The sequence below is a fragment of the Marmota flaviventris genome, chromosome 10 (genome assembly GCF_047511675.1).
Source record: "Marmota flaviventris isolate mMarFla1 chromosome 10, mMarFla1.hap1, whole genome shotgun sequence".
Classification (NCBI taxonomy): Eukaryota; Metazoa; Chordata; class Mammalia; order Rodentia; family Sciuridae; genus Marmota; species Marmota flaviventris.
Genome location: NC_092507.1, coordinates 24429094 through 24444984, shown reverse-complemented (window position 1 = coordinate 24444984; position 15891 = coordinate 24429094). Strand labels below are relative to the sequence as shown.

The 15891-nt window shown below is 46.6% G+C and overlaps 1 protein-coding gene across 2 annotated transcripts in view; it reads right to left on the bottom strand.

Moving 5' to 3' along the window:
- The window catches only part of Azin2 (antizyme inhibitor 2), a 31697-nt gene that overhangs the window by 15299 nt on the left and 507 nt on the right, over positions 1-15891 (bottom strand). Inside the window, exons 3-10 of one of the 2 annotated variants that reach the window (XM_027937355.3) lie at positions 15218-15385; positions 13857-13886; positions 13594-13767; positions 5515-5687; positions 4433-4567; positions 3693-3858; positions 2057-2219; positions 725-837 (exon numbers count right to left, since the gene is read on the bottom strand). In XM_027937355.3, the coding sequence (XP_027793156.1) occupies positions 725-837; positions 2057-2219; positions 3693-3858; positions 4433-4567; positions 5515-5687; positions 13594-13767; positions 13857-13886; positions 15218-15325 (1062 nt within the window). In that variant the 5' untranslated portion in view covers positions 15326-15385. The remainder of the gene's footprint in view (positions 1-724; positions 838-2056; positions 2220-3692; positions 3859-4432; positions 4568-5514; positions 5688-13593; positions 13768-13856; positions 13887-15217; positions 15386-15891) is intronic. The other variant, XM_027937354.3, reaches the window with a different exon arrangement.

Genomic DNA, 15891 nt, shown 5'->3' with positions numbered 1-15891 from the left:
AATGGTATGGAGATAGCTATGCCCCATGATAATATGATTTTAACTCAATGAAAACAAAGTACATTAGTTTTTGGGGGGTTTTTTGGTACTAAAGATTTAATCCAGGGGTGCTTAACCACTGGGATATATCCCCAGCCCTTTTTATTTTGAGACAGGGTCTCACTGTTTGCTTAGATGCTCACTAAATTGCTGAGGCTGGCCTTAAACTTGCAATCTTCCTGCCTCAGCCTCCCTAGTCGCTGGGATTACAGATGTATGCCATTGCTCCAGGCTACAATGCATTTCTTTTTAAATATCTTTTTTAGTTGTAGATGAACACGATACTTTTATTTTGTTTTTATTTTTAAGTGGTGCTGGGGATCGAACCCAGTGCCCCACACATGCTAGGCAAGGGCTCCAGCACTGAGCCACAACTCCCAGCCCCTACAATGCATTTTTTAAAAGAATAAAAATAAATATAATGCACAAGGAGTCTATCTTGGTATAGTGAGGTTATGGGCAATAATTTTGTCCTTGTATATTTTCTACAATGAATGTGTTTTTCTTTTTAAAAATTAGATAAAGGACTGGGGATATAGCTCAGTGATAGAGCAACTGCCTAGAATGCTCAAGGGTCCTGGGTTCAATCCCCAGCACCACAAAAAATAAAGAAAAATTAGGTAAAAACACAACAGGTTACTGAAACACACACAGGTGAAAACAGGCCCACAAGGGGTAGGCTCACCTTCTGCAGGATGGGGGTGGGGCAGATGTTGTCAAACAGGACTGAGTTGAAGATCCCATACACACCGTCATCAAGATGGTACACGATGGTCTTGGGGGCGGAACCATTTTCCTCTGCAGGGAGGGGAAGGGTCAGGGGCAACACAAGCAGAATGTGAGGGGGCTGGGAGTGGGGAGTTGGTACCATGGTGGGCCCAGCAAGCATGACAGGTCTGTGAAGCCAAAGGGCTGCCTCTTCCTCAACTATGGGGTGGGTCCTGCAATTGGAGCCACCAACAGCCATCCTTCTAATGACATGGGTTCACGGTTGTGTTGGGAACACCCACCCTTGCAGCGTTCCTGCCTGGGACACATTACCAGCCTGCAGCTGAGCCCCTAGGTGTCCTAGCAAAGGCAGAAGAGTAGCCCATCCAAATTCAAGGCCCCAAGAAGTTAAACCTCTTGCTCAGAGGCACATAACAGGGTGGTGGATGAGCTGAAATGAGAAGCCAGGTCTTCTGACTGGACTACGTAGGTTAATCCCCCAGATCTGTGACAGAGGCCAGAATGTTATTCCTGCACACGCGCGTGCGTACACACACACACACACATGCAACATCTCTACCTGGAACCCACCACCCTGCCATGTGAATCATCTCTGAAGCTCTCCCTAGAGTCCTGGAAGGACAAAGAAACAGGGCAAAGCCCAAGATCAGAGTCTCTGACACCTCTCCCTCAAAGAGCAAAGAGAGGTGCCGAGGAGGCCTGATTTGTCGATCTAGAAGGGCAGAGAAGAGTGTTTACACTGGTGGTATGAGCACACAAGCTGAATCAGCCCAGCCTGAACTTGAATTCCAGCATTGCCTCTTGTCAGTTGTGTGACCTTGGGCTGCTAACCCAACCTCTCCTTGCCTTCATTCTTTCATCTGTCAAGGGGACTTTAACAAATATAAGTTGTTGTTGAGTATTTTATTAAATTATGAGGATGGATGAACAAGAGTATCTTGGAGAGGAGACAGACATGGGTCAAACACAGGCTTTACCTCTTTACAAGCTATTAAGCAACTCACTTGTGTTCCCTTTAACTCTGTTTCCTCATCAAACAAAAATGGAGTCAATAAAGAATCTATTCTAAGTCCATCTTGATCTCAATCTGCACAAAATATGAACATGCCTTGGAAAAAGGATGCTAAACAAGTGTCTTGGGGTGAGTGGACCCGATTGTAATTTTCCCTACAGCAAGCACCCATTCTCCAGACTCCCCACCTCTAGGCCTAAATCTAGATGCTGCTCAGCCAGCCACTGTCCCCAGCTTTAGGGAAGAATGGGGCTCTGCTATCCATCTGGCACCTACCCTCCCTGCCAGGCTGATCCAGAAGAACCTCCTTCTTGGCGATGATGCTGACTGCCACGGTGAAGGCAGAGGTCACATAGTAGCGCCCCAGCTCAGCAAGGATGTCCACACCACAGCCCTCTGGGAAGTACAGGTCCAAGGCTGAGTTGATCACAGAAGCAATCTGGTGAGAGGGGATGAGGGGACAATTGTGTGTTCAAAATAGACTGGAAGCCTATTCTGGTTTGCAAGGTGAGGTTTATGCTAAAGATCTGCTACAGCTCCAAGTCTGTTTCTTGAAAGCTGCTTTGATTTCAGGAAGAAGGATTTGGCAGCTGCTAAGCCCCAGCTAGTAATTTGGGGCAGCTAGACAGGTGGGAGGGGGACAGGGCTGAATCACGACCCTCGTGCTTATATAAATCACCCTGTTCAGTGCCCTCATAAAGGAGAGGAGCATCCTTTTGTAATGCTAGGTGCTCAAATCCAGAAGCCCTGATGTGGATGGATCTTTCTTTCATAAATAACCAGTTCATTAAATAATACATTAAATTAGAGAAAAAAAATTTTTAAACAACCAAGAAGGAAAAAGAAGATAAAAGACATCCTAATTTTATCATGTCAAGAAACCTAATCGTTGTGAGCTTTCTAGAGAAACTCCTTTCTTTTTATGCAAACATTTTTTTATTATAAACAAGACGGGTCTGTGTATCTGTTCTGATTGCCTGTTTTACTCAATAAATTGAGAATGTTCATGTGAGTGAATATTTTCATTGTAAGAATGTTCCATGCCAAGGCATGGTGGGTATGCCTGTAATCCCAGCAACACCAGAGGCTGAGGTAAGAGGATCTCACATTTAAGGCCAGCCTCAGCAACTTAGTGAGGCAGGCCCTAAGCAACTTAGCGAATCCTTGTCTGAAAATAAATGGCTATGGATGTCACTCAGTGGTAAAGTGCCCCTGGGTTCAATTCCCAGTGCCAAAAAAAAAGATCTATAATCTAACCAATCCTGAGTATTAGATGGTCTAGGTAAATGCACTCAATTTTGATTATATGCAAAGCTGCAAGTCTGGTCTATGAGGCTAATTCTTTGGGTCCATTTGGTATTAGCTCCTCTGGGTCAATTCCAAGCTGTGGAGATGCTGGAAAAGGCCTCTTTCTAAGAAAAAGTGACTCCTAGTGGTAAGAGTGAGGATTGCAATGACATTTTCCTGCCTTCATCTCACAGGTGGGAAGGAGACACACAGACTGGAAGTGGATCCAAGGTTGGTTTTCCTTCCCCTGCTTTCCCACCTTATTTTTTGTCAGCTCACCTGAGGGTGGACAGGGCATACTCAGACCCTCAAAGAGTCTTATGACATGCAAATAGGTTTTGGCTAAGCCTCACACAGGTTTGGTAAGCGGGGTCTGATACCAGGCTGAGCCTGGTACGCAGCCAGCTCTGCTGTGGACTCAGGAAATGTCAAAACCTCTGAGCCTTGGTTTGCTCAGCCTTAGCATGAGGTTAACAGTAGTGAGATGATCCAGGGAAAGCAACGAGGACAGCATGTGACACACAGGACCCACTCACAGTATCCCTGTGATCACTGCACCCCTCCACCGTGCCCCCCTGCTCTCTACCCAGAGGGCCCAGCAAGACACTCCTAGTGCCAGGGTTACCTCTTCAAATCTCACTTTGGCTCCCTCTATGCCAGGGAAGCCTCCACCAAGGTCCAGAATGTGCATTGTGTGGCCCAACTCGGCACCCATTTCAAACACAAGGCGGGCATCTGCGATGGACTGAGCATAGGCCTGAGGGTCAGGACAGCCACTGCCAACATGAAAACTGGGAAATGAAGGAAGAGACTCAGCTTACATGAAGAGCCCCCCCCCCCCAGTCCCAGTCAGGAACAGCCTTGGGCAGACACGTGGGACAGTGTGCCCATGTTAAAGGTACAATGACTGAAGGCCTAAACCGTTAAATGGGTTACAAAGGGCCATGTGGCAAGTGAGGACTAGACAGGAGGCACTTGGTGCTCCTCCCATCCCCCCATGCTGCCCCTGGAGAGGAACATTAAGGAATAAGAACTAGGACCCCAAGAAACCCAGATCCAGACATGCCTGCCCCTCAGCTATGTGGCCTGGACAAGTTATTCAGCCTGCCTTACTTTAATTTCCCCAAGGCCAGGTCTCTGAGAAGAACCTCCTGGAATAAGACCTTCTGGAGATTGTGGAGTTAGGGAAGGAGACATTCCAAACCTTCTTTTCAGAGAGAGGAAATTCTCAACTGGAAAAATTCCAGGCCCAGGGGTTGGCCATGCTTGGAAGCTCTGGGAAAAGTCTCATACAGGATGATTAATTCCTGGGAAACAGGCAGAGGGCTGAGCATGGGTGGGGGTGGTGGGGATCCTGGTGCACACCTCACACCCACCACCTCCATGTGGCTCTTCTTGGCATTTTCAAGCAGATGTCTGCAGGATTTCAGCGACGCTCCAAACTTCAGGCTTAGGCGGCTCAGGGAGTGGGAGTCGTCGGTGGCAATGCACAGCACCATCCTAAGGAAACAAGCAGTGCACCCTGCTGGGTGAATCCTGCCTGCGCCTCCCCAACCAGGTATCCTCTGAACCCAGAGCTGGGGACTCATGTGGCTCAGAGCCAACTGAGTCCACAGCCTCCCATACCCCTCCACTCCTGCTCAGCCATCAACCTCTGAGTCTTGGATAACCCACTCTCTAGGTGTCCTAGGACCCATTCCTACATTCCTGGTCTACCTCATCAGATCTCCCCTGGGCAGCTCCCATCCTTCCAAATCAGCCTCCACACCTGTCAGAGTTTTCCGACATTTCAAGCATGAGGGGAAACATTTTGCTAAAAAAGTCTTAAGAAGAACCCTAGTAACACGATGGAAGCCGCTTTGGGTAAACCAGAGTGGCCTGCCACTCAACCTGCTCTTCACCAGGGCTCCTTCCTGGGATCCCCAGAGTACCCAGTAATCTGTAAAAGCCACAGCCAGAGCAAAATGTCCAGCCCTGACCCCTTCCAGAATCCACGTCTGCATGTCATTCACTGTGTGCTTTGCCCATCATGGCGTATTCCAGCTGCATCACATTGCTGTGGACTCCTTGGATAACCCATACTGTTTCCAACACCAGTCTGTTTGCTCATGTAGTTCACTATGTGCCCTTCCCAAATTTTATTCATTCCTCAGGGCCCAATTCATGTGCCATCTCCTCCTGAAGCTTTCCTGACCACCCCCACCCCTGCCCAGGTTCTCTCAAGCCTGAGACTTGACCTCCATACCATGGGTCTTCTCTGCCTGGCTTGTAACCAGTGCCTTTGATCTAGTCAGACCCTGGCATCCTGGGTCAGAGAGCAGCCACCCCAACCTCCTGTAAGTGTGGCCAGGTCCAAGACAGGGTCCTCTCCCAGCTCCCCACACCTCCCACCCTTCCTGCCCACACCCAGCAGCCCAGCCTCCCTGCATGAGTGACTCTTAGCTTACTTGGCACTGGGGTGGCTCTTGACCACCTTTGCCAGCTCCATCTCATTGTCGAAGCTCAGTAGCCGCACCCCATGCTTAGCAGCATACTTGATCTGTGCGATTTGCTTACAGGGGTTGGCATAGATGATCTTACTGGCAGGGACACCAATGCGCTGGACCAACTCCATCTCTGCCTGTGGGGTCCCAAAGGTGGTGGTGAGGAGGCACCAGGGCCTGCTGGCCCATGGGAGCCAAGGAAGCACAGGTGAGGGGCAAAGTCTTAGCTACACATGGGGAGGTCTGTAACAAGTGGGCCATCCCTTTAAGACAACAGATAAACAAAAATCAGGACTTTATGCTGATTCACTCACTCTGCGCTGCTGCATACAGTCATCCCGTGGTGCGCTGCACAATCCTGAGGAGTCCCATTCACAGCAATTAGAGGGGTTGTTCATACATTTATTATAACTCACTGGTAGTAAATCATCTAATTCTTATAAAATCAGCATATTTATTATAACAATTAAGTCTCTTAAGGGGTACATTTTCTAATTCACATGAAGGCCCTATAGGGACTCATGATGGTCCTGATGACAGGCTTCTGATACATTTTTCTGGCAAATTTAAATGTTAAATGAATATTACTTGGAAAACAGTATGGAATTTCCTCAAAAAATTAAAAGTAGAGCTATTAGGATCCAGAAATCCTATACTGGGTATATATCCAAAGAAACTGAAATCAGAGCCAGGCACAGTGGCACAAACCTGTAATCCCAGTGACCTGAGAAGCTGAGGCAGGAGGATTGCAAGTTTGAGGCCAGCCTCAGAAACTTAGCAAGGACCTAAGCAACTTAGCAAGACCTGGTCTCTAAATAAAAATAAAAAGGGGTGGTGCATGCCTGTAATCCCAGCAGCTCAGGAGGCTGAGGCAGGAGGACCATGAGTTCAAAGCCAGCCTCAGCAAAAGGGAGTAAAATCTAAGCTGTCTCTAAATAAAATATAAAATAGGGCTGGGGATATGGCTCAGTGATAAAGCACCCCTGAGTTTGATCCCTAGTACCAAAAAAAAAAAAAAAGAACAAAATTGAAATCAGTATGTCAAAGACATGTCTTCTACACTTTCATGTTCATTCCAGCATCATTCATAATTAGCCAAGTTATAGAATCAACCTAAACATTCATTGATGGATGAGCAGATAAAGAAAATGTTGTGTGTGTGTATATATATATATATATATATATATATATATACATCATACACACATACACACAATGGAATACTCTTCAGCCTTAAAAAAGGAAAAATATCTTGTCATTTATACATTTTTTCTCTTGTGATGCTGGTAATTGATCCCAGGGGCTGCATACATCCTAGGCAAGCATAGTACCACAGAGCCACATCCCCAGTGCCTGGAAATTGGTCATTTGTGATGACATGAATGAACCTGGAGGACATTATGTTAATTGAAATAAATCAGAGACAGAAGGACAAATACCATATGATTCACACTTGTATGTAGAGTCAAAAAATCTCGAATTTAAAGCAGAGAATAGAATGGTGTTGGCCAGCAAGGTAGAGGAGCTGTGGGGTTGTCAAAGGATACACAGTGTCAAAGATAAGTCCAAGAGATCTCTTGTATATCTTGGTGACTGTAACCAATAATAATGTACTGTATGCCTGGAAATTGCTAAGAGTAGATTAGGTGTTCTCATCACAAAAAAAATGAATTTGTGCATCAATGTGTTATGTCAGTTTGATTTAGCCATCCCACAATGTAAATATCAAAATATTATGTTGCAGCCAGGTGTGGTGGCACATGCCTGTAATCCTAGCAGTTTGGGAGGCTGAGGCAAGAGAATTGCAAGTTTGAAGACAGCTTTGGCAACTGAATGAGAACCTGTCTCCAAAAAAAAAAGAAAGAAAGAAAAAGAAAAGGGCTGAGATGCAACTCAGCAGTAGAGCACCCCTGGGCTCAATCCCCAGTACCACCCCCCAAAAAATTATGTTGTGTCTTATAAATATATATAACTTTATCCACTTGATAAATAAGACTATTACTTTGTGATTTAGAAAGTCTATAAGACTGAGCACCTAGCTGGACACAGTGATACACGCCTGTAATCCTAGCAGCTCAGAAGGCTGAGGCAGGAGGATCATGAGTTCAAAGCCAGCCTCAGCCAAAGTGAGGTGCTAAGCAACCCAGTGAGACCCTGTTTCTAAATAAAGTACAAAAAAATAGGACTGAGGATGTGGCTCAGTGGTCGAGTGCCCCTGAGTTCAATCCCTGGTACCTCCCCAAAAAAGACTGAGCAGCTTTCTGGGAGATCACCCAGCCCCAAAGGTCTATGCTATGCAGGGTACCATGCTGGGTGACTCCCAACTCAGCCCCTCTCCCCTAAGGCCTCCTCTTCCTCACCTTTTGTGTATCTGTTTGGTTTTTCTGGGGTTTTTTGTTTGTTTGTTTGTTTGTTTTTTGCAAGGCTGAGGAGGGAACCGAGAGCTTTGAGCATGCTAGGCAAATGCTCTGCCCTGAGCTACACCCCCCGCTCTTCCTCACCTTTATAGAATACAGCACTACTTGATTGCTGCATTAATGGTACAGACAATGATGCTGGTGGTGGAGGCAGTGGTGGCGGTTGTGAGAGTAGCCATGTTCATTGAGCACCTGCCACAAGCTGCCCTGACAGAGGTGCTTGATATGAAGTGTTGGTAGACCTTTTTTTATAGAAGGTCTGAATCATATTTCAAGCTCTGCACATCATGTGATCTCTGTCAGACTATTCAGTTGCCATTGTGGCACCAAAGCAGCCAGAGACAATGCATAAATGAAAGAGTATGGCTGTGATCCAGTAAAACTTGATGCAGTCAGGTAGTAAGCTAGCTTTGGACCACTGTCCATAGTTTGCTGACCCCTGCTTTAAATGCATCAGTTTATTCAGTCCTTACAATAACCCATTCAGGCGGGTATTAGCTCCATTCTACACAGAAGGAAACTGGTGCTCAGAGAGGCTATGGAACCCGTAGATGGCAAAACCAACTTTCAAATCAAGTCTGACTCTTCATGAATAAGGGAAAGAAGTCAAGAGCGAGCCAGTTTTGAAACATGGCAGGAGACATAAGAGCCATTTGTAACCACCTGAGTTTGTAATTAAACTCTAATTTTTGATTTAGCAAATTTTTAGCACTAGGTATTTATATGCATTATTTCACATACTGCCTATACCTATCCTATGAAGTATTTACTGGCCACATTTCACGGAGTACAAAATTGAGTTCAGAGAGGTGCACCTGCTTATGAAGATACTGTCAGTAAGTAGCAGAGTAGGACACAAAGGTCCAGCTCCAGAGCCAGACTCAGTCCCCCCACAGCTTGCTTCCCAGAGGTGGATGTGGCCTCCACCATGAGGTCAAGTGCATGTGAAAGTGTGTTTTTGCTCCCTGCCTTGCCACATGAGGTGAGGGGAAGAAACAATGATAACACCTGTGATTTAGCTTTGATTATAAATACTTAAATATTATCATTTATAAAGGCTCGCTATATGCCAGCCATTGCATTTAGCTTGAATTTTAAATGCATTCTCAATTAACCTTCATAATACTCTTATAAGTAAGAGACTCAAAAGAGGTTAGGTGACTTGTCCAAAGTCACATAGTTTATAATGACACAGCTGGGACTGCAACTGCCATACCTCAACCTGCACTGACAGGAGTCTCTTATGCATTTATTGAGTTCTAAGGCTCTCTGATGGGTGCTAATGAAAACAAGTCAGCACATCTGACCCCATGGAGCTTTCAAGCTGCTGGGAAAGACAGACAGTCACAGATGGATACTGAATAATGGTGGAATTATAAATTATTAAAAGGTTGAAGAAAAAGTACAGGATGCTAGAGAATGCGGGACCAAGAAACCTGGGTGTGAGGGATAAAGGACAGCCTTTCTGGGGGTCAGGAATTGAAGCAAAGCCTGCTGGGGGCCTCTGCCAGACCAAGAAGGAAGAAAAGAAGGTTTCCAGGAGACAAAGCAACCTGGACAGAGATTCTGGGGCAAGAAGGTGCTCAGGCAAACCAAAGAACAGAGGCTGTTGGCTTGGCTTGGGCAGGGTACATGTAGTGAGGAAGATGAGGTCAGGAGGTGGACAGAGCTCCTGAGAAAAACCAAGAAACTGCTGGTAGGTTTATAGTTTACCCAGAAGATGATGGAAAGAATTTTAAGAGTTTCAAGAAGGGAAATGACACAGTCAGAACTATATTTTAAACACAAGGTCTAAATTCTGTCACCTGAGGAGGGGCCTGAGGGGATTCTGGGGAGAGTGGTCACTGGCTGTCATAATTGCCCTGGGAGAGATGACATAACCAGCTCTGGAAAGACTGGGAGATGTGTTCCAGAGGCTGGCTACTAAGCTGAGTGATGTACGGCATGTAGGGATGAGGGGTGAGGATATGTGAGAGGCACACACACTCCCAGCAGACCTAGGCGTCCTCATGAGAGGAAGAGGGGGAGATCAGGGGTGTGTGTGAGCAACCTGGTCCAGGCCTCTGCTGGCCAGTCAGCTAGACAGACAAGTAGGAGCTGGAGGTTAATATGTGGGAGGCTCTGGCATACTGATGGTATTTAAGCATTGAGACGAGATGAAATTCTCTAAGAGGAGGAAGACTTTACAAGAGAGGGGGTCTAAGACAGAACAGGGAGGAATGCTACCATTTAGAAAGCAGTAGATGATGGGAGAAGCCTGGCCCAAGGACTCAGGAGAAGAGAAGAGGGAGACAAATCCACAGATGATAATGCCATTCTCAACGAGCAGCAGTGCCTAGCGAAGGTGGGGCAGCCCTGCAGCACACTCTGTCCTCTTACATATCTCTGAACTCTCTAGGGCACACATGAATGTTATTTTTAAGAATATGTTGCTGAGTAGAATGCAGTTAAGAGGTCAGATAGTGCCTGGTAGGGTGGCACACATCTGTAGTCTCAGCAACTCGGGAGGCTGAGGCAGAAGGATCACAAGTTCAAAGCCAGCCTCAGCAACTTAACGAGTCCCTAAGCAACTTGGAGAGAACCTGTCTCTAATAAACAATAAAAAGGGCTGGAGATGTGGCTCAGTGATTAAGCCTCCCCCCCCCCGTCCCCCAGGGTTCAATCCCTGATACCAAATAAATAAACAATAAAATATGTCAGATAAAAAGAGGAGCAAGGAGTATCTTCAGACCAGGTCCAGATGTGTCAACATGAACATATCTCCAATACCTACTGAGTTTAAAGTTGTGTGGAACAGTATGTACCACAAGTGCTTTTTATATACTGTTATAAAATTGCAACATATTTTATATACTCTCTGTGACTCGCTGATGTGTTTTGTAGATGCTATATATCCACCAAACCCATAATGGTCATTATCTATGGAGATATAAAACTGATGCCCTACTTTATCTTTGGGTGAATGAATCAATGTATTATCTGAAAAACTCACAATTACTGCTTCAAATAAAGTGCTCATTGGATCTTGAAGGTCGTTGGGTACCTTGATAACAGGAAATTCTTTGCAGCAGTAAGAGTGAAGGCTGGGCAGCAGTGGCCTGAGGAGCGGTATTGGGGGATGAGGCATTGAGTGGGGACAGGCAAGCATGCAGACAACCCTGCTGATTTGACCATCGTGGGGGAGCAAGGCACTGGGCTGGAGGAGGATGTAGTGTCCAAGGAAGGCTTCTAAGGATAGAAGGAAGCTGAGGGAGTCAGCTAAAGACAAGGGATGGGTTTGGAACAATGACATAAGGTCCATGGGAAGAAGACCAGATGGACCTGAGCCCTGTGCCCCTGGCTCTGAAACATGTCAAATGGGTGTCTGTCTATACATCCAGCCCTAGCTCATGCCAGGCCCTTCCCTTGGTCAATGTCCACTACGGCATGGTGCCATTAAGCATGGCCACCCACTAATATCAACCAGAAGAGGGCAGCCTCTCCCCTTTAAGAAAAATTCTAAATCAGGCTGAGAATGGAGCTTAAGAGAAAGTGCTTGTCTAACAAGTAGGAGGCCATCTCCAGTGCTGCAAAGAAAAAAAAAAAAAAAACTTTTAATTCCCAGGAGCCACCCCTCTGTAAATGATGCCCCAAAGGGTCTGCATGATCCGAAACACAGGAGGGAGCTCAGACCTCTACTTGCCCTTATAGGGAAATGAGGGCAGACGACATTAGTCAAGTACCAGCTCAGCCACCTCCTTTTCCAAGGACCTTGGAAAAGACAACAGCAATGGAGTTGGTGACCACATTGCTAGACTCAAGCTGTCACCTCCCAATGCATGACCCTGAGCAAATCTCTCAACCTCTGTGCTTCATTTCCTTATATATGTAATGTGTCTCCACAAGACTGTTGTCAGTATCCTGATAAAATCATGACCTCAGAGGGCTGTTGCGAGAAAAAAATGAGATCATGTACAGAAACTTCTTGGCAAAGTGCCTGGCACAGCAGATGCCCTCAGCAAACAGTAGAAGTTTCTACCATCTTCAAGGTCTCCTACACCTAGCAGTTCTGCCCTTTGGAGGCCAGCCCCAGAGACTAAAAGGCCAGGCACCTCCTCCCTGGGTTTCCAGAAGCACAGCACTTCAGTCAGTGAGGTTTTGTCCTATCCTTCACCTCTAGACTAGGGGAACCAAAGGATCCTGTTCCTTCTCGCCCCAAGTGGAGGCCCAGTGTGCTGCAGGAGGTGGCTGGGAGGACAAAAGTCTTGGCTCTGGATTTCTTCCCACGAGCTTCACAGGGCTTTATGCAAGACACACATAATATGAGATGTGCAAAGCAAGAGCAAGAGACTCACCACCAAGAAGAGCAGGAGTATTAACATTCACTCCCCAGCAAAGGACCTTGTTCTGATCACTCCACCCCCATGCACACCTCTCCCCACCATCCTGCCCAGGCTGGCTCTCTTCCTGTCTATTCCAGCAGTCCTTTCTAGAACTCTCCTCACAACATCCAGCCCCCTTGCCCATCAGGGTTTAAAAGGGATTTCCCTCAAAACAACCATTATTAACCATCTAGAATCTGAGGACAGCAACAATATCCCAAAACAATGCTCAGCAGGTCTGTTCCTATCTCAGAGCTTTGCACCTGCTGTTCCCTCTGTCTGGAATGCTCTTCCCCTAGCTATCCACCTGGCTTGATCCCCTGCCTCCTTCAGGTCTGCATTCAAATTTCAGCACAGCCTTCCCTGGCCAAAACAATGCAATGCTCTCGCCCAACATTCCCTACTTCCCTTTCCTGCTTCTTCAACCCAGCATTTACAACCTAAAACACTCTGTTTTCACAGTTTCCTTTGTTTATTTTTTTAAAAAGCAAGCTCCATGAAGGAAGGGCTTTTTTTGTTTTGTTTGATTCATGGCTGAATACCCACCTAGAATAATATTTGGCCCCACTCTAGCTGCTCAATAAATATTTGCTAAATAAATGAGATATGTTCAAAACCGTACCGAGGAAACTTTATAGCTTAAAGGCTTTTTAATCTAATCAGAACAGAATGAAAATAGATGAAGTAGGCATTCTACTCAAGGACAACAGAGTTTATCTTGTGCAATGCTATACCTCTAGCTCTACCAAGCAGTCACAATTGTGGTTCAATGACTATTGAGTGACAGTACATAAGCAAAGTTGATCAAAAGCCAGTAGGAGGAATTAAGATAACAGCAGAAATCAAATTAGAAAGCCAGTAAAATTGGCAGCAACAACAAAATTGTAAAAGGATTAGTTAAAAAAAAGCACATTCACACATTAATATTATAAAAGAAAAAATAAAACCAACAATGTAGATGTGTTTTGTTTTGTTTTAATTGGAAGAATACCACATATAGCTCTATGCCAAGACATTTAAAAACCTCCATTAAAAAAGAGACCCATCTACCCAGGGACACACAATGTTCCAATTTGGAACTTCAAGTCTAACAAATTTCATGCGCATTTCTTCCTCCCTCATCCCTGGAGCCTCCTCCTGAGTGGGTGGCTTTCCCAGAAGGTAGGGGCCAACTGCAGGTCACTCCTTCCCAGGGCCCAACCACCCATCAGGGCCACAATCAGTAGGCATCAAAGATCAGTGCCCAGGTGAGGGCAGGAGCTCACCTTGTTAGCACAGCTGAAGCCCAGCCCCAGCTCAGCCAGGACCTTCAGCACGCCCAGGCTGCTGTTGCACTTGACAGCATAAAAAGGCCGGACTCGAGGCAGGCACTTCAGAAAGCAAAAGTGCTTTCTCACCACGGCACCCAGGTCTGCCACAAAGAAGGCAGCAACCTCGCCCTGCACAACAAGAGGTGGATGGATGTGAGACACTACAATACCCAGCTCCCTCCCGGTGCAAGCCATCCATAATCATTCCAAATACCTACCTCCAGTTCAGTTCTGGCCACAAAGTTATCCTGTTGTGTAGGATGGAAGGCAAACTCCTTAGCCTGGCATTCAAGGCCCTGTGATCCAGCTCTCACCCCTCCCCTCAACACAGCTAAAATGCCAACTATAGGCTGGATCATTTTTCTACCTCCAAGCCTTTGTTCCCACCAACTCCTCCACTGGATTTAGCAAAATCCCAATCTACCTTCAGGTCTCCTTCCAAATGCCACCTACCCCAAACCTGTGAAGCAACTTAGCCTTGAATGCTGCTGTTGCATTTTGCATGTGCTTCCAAAGTAACAGAACTGAATATACATCAGTCTGCACCAGGAAAGGCAGATGCTGTGGCCTACAGCCCATCACCTTCCACACACAGTTGCTCATGAAGCCTTGAGGTTGTAAAACTGGCTTGAAGGCTGAACATGTATGAGCCTGGGTAAGATACATTATTTAGACCTTCCTTGAGACTCATTTTCCTTTTCCTGCAACACTTTTTTCCTCATGCCCATCTCTCGTATTAGATAGGCTGCTAAGGGACAGAGATGATCAGACAGGTCTCTAGCCCTAAAGGGGCTTCAGTCAGAAGAGACCCCTTCAGTGAGTGCTAGCAGGATGTTTCCACAAAATGTATTGGGGGCCACAGAGAAGGAAATAAAATCTGTGCTTGGGGCAATCAGGAAAAAGCAACACAGATGAAAAGAAAGGAATACTAGAAATGGGTAAAGGGGTGATGCTGTCTGGATGTTCTCTGTCTGGATGTTCCAGACAGAGAGGACAGCCTGGGTAAAGGCAGGGTAATAGAACATAAGGCATCACAGGGAAATATGAATAGAGTAGTTCAGCTCTGATGGAGCATAATACATACTGTGGGAATATAAAGGCAGAAATGGGGCAATGGAAACAGACTTGATCCTGTAGCAACAGAATTCTGATTTTGAGCAGGGCTATGATATAGTTAGAAAGGTGGGATGAAACAGGGGGTTGCTCAGGAGGCCTTTAGAGAGATGAGGACTGAACTACATGATGATGAGGACTGAATCCCTGGAGGGTTATTTAAGGAGGCAGACCTCACAGAGATGGGTGATGTTTACATGTGGGAGGTAAAGGAGGAAAAGTAGAGAACTCCCAGACTGCTGTACTGAAAGGCTGGGTACATGGCATTGATACTGTTTGTTCATCAAGGCAGGGAACACAGGAGGGGCAGATTTGGGGGCAAGAATGGAAACTGGAGATAAAATGAGCCAGTCTCTGGCAAATATTTAGGACTGAATACCAAATAAGTGGAAGAATAATATGAGGGCCCTAGGAGCCCCTCCAGAGGAGAAGACAGGGGACCCATCCCCCACTCCCAGCCTCTCACCGTGGTGGCCTGTGAGGCCCCCAAAGTGAGTTCCTCCAGCAGGTCTTTGGTACTGAAGCCCTCCTCCACCATCACAAAGTCCGATTCACTCAGGTAGTAGCCGGCCATGCTGAGCAGGAACAGCCGCCGCTGCCGCCGCCGCCTCCGCCTTAGAAAGTATGCAACACACTGCGGGGGGGGGGGGGGGGGGGGTGCGGAGACGAGGAGGAGAGAGGTGGAGGGCACAGCTAAGAGGCAGGATCCGCTGCGCCCCTCGCCTTCCAAATTCCGTCACGCCCCGCCCCCAGGACAAGCTTGGGAGTTTGGGTTCACTGGGAACGTTGGGGACGGTCAGAAATTCTGGATGGGACAAAACATTGTATGCCTAAATGTCATGTCTGTCAGCCTCAGTTGCCCCACTTGTAAAATGGATGGATTGTTTCGGAGACCATTTCCAGTTCCGAAATTCTGGGTTTGGAAAGAGGTAAATAACAAGGGGGCAGGAAATCTAAGACATCTGGGTGGGGAAGTTTCCAAGGCGCCCCCAATCCTGACCACGCCCACCTAGAGAGGATGCCTGCGGTCAAGCCAAAGATTCTCAGCCTGAAAACAGCAGCTTAGGTTCGAGTCCGCTCTCTGCTATGTGACCTTGGGTACTTTCCGACCCCTCTCAGAGCTCGGTTTCCCCGTTTGTA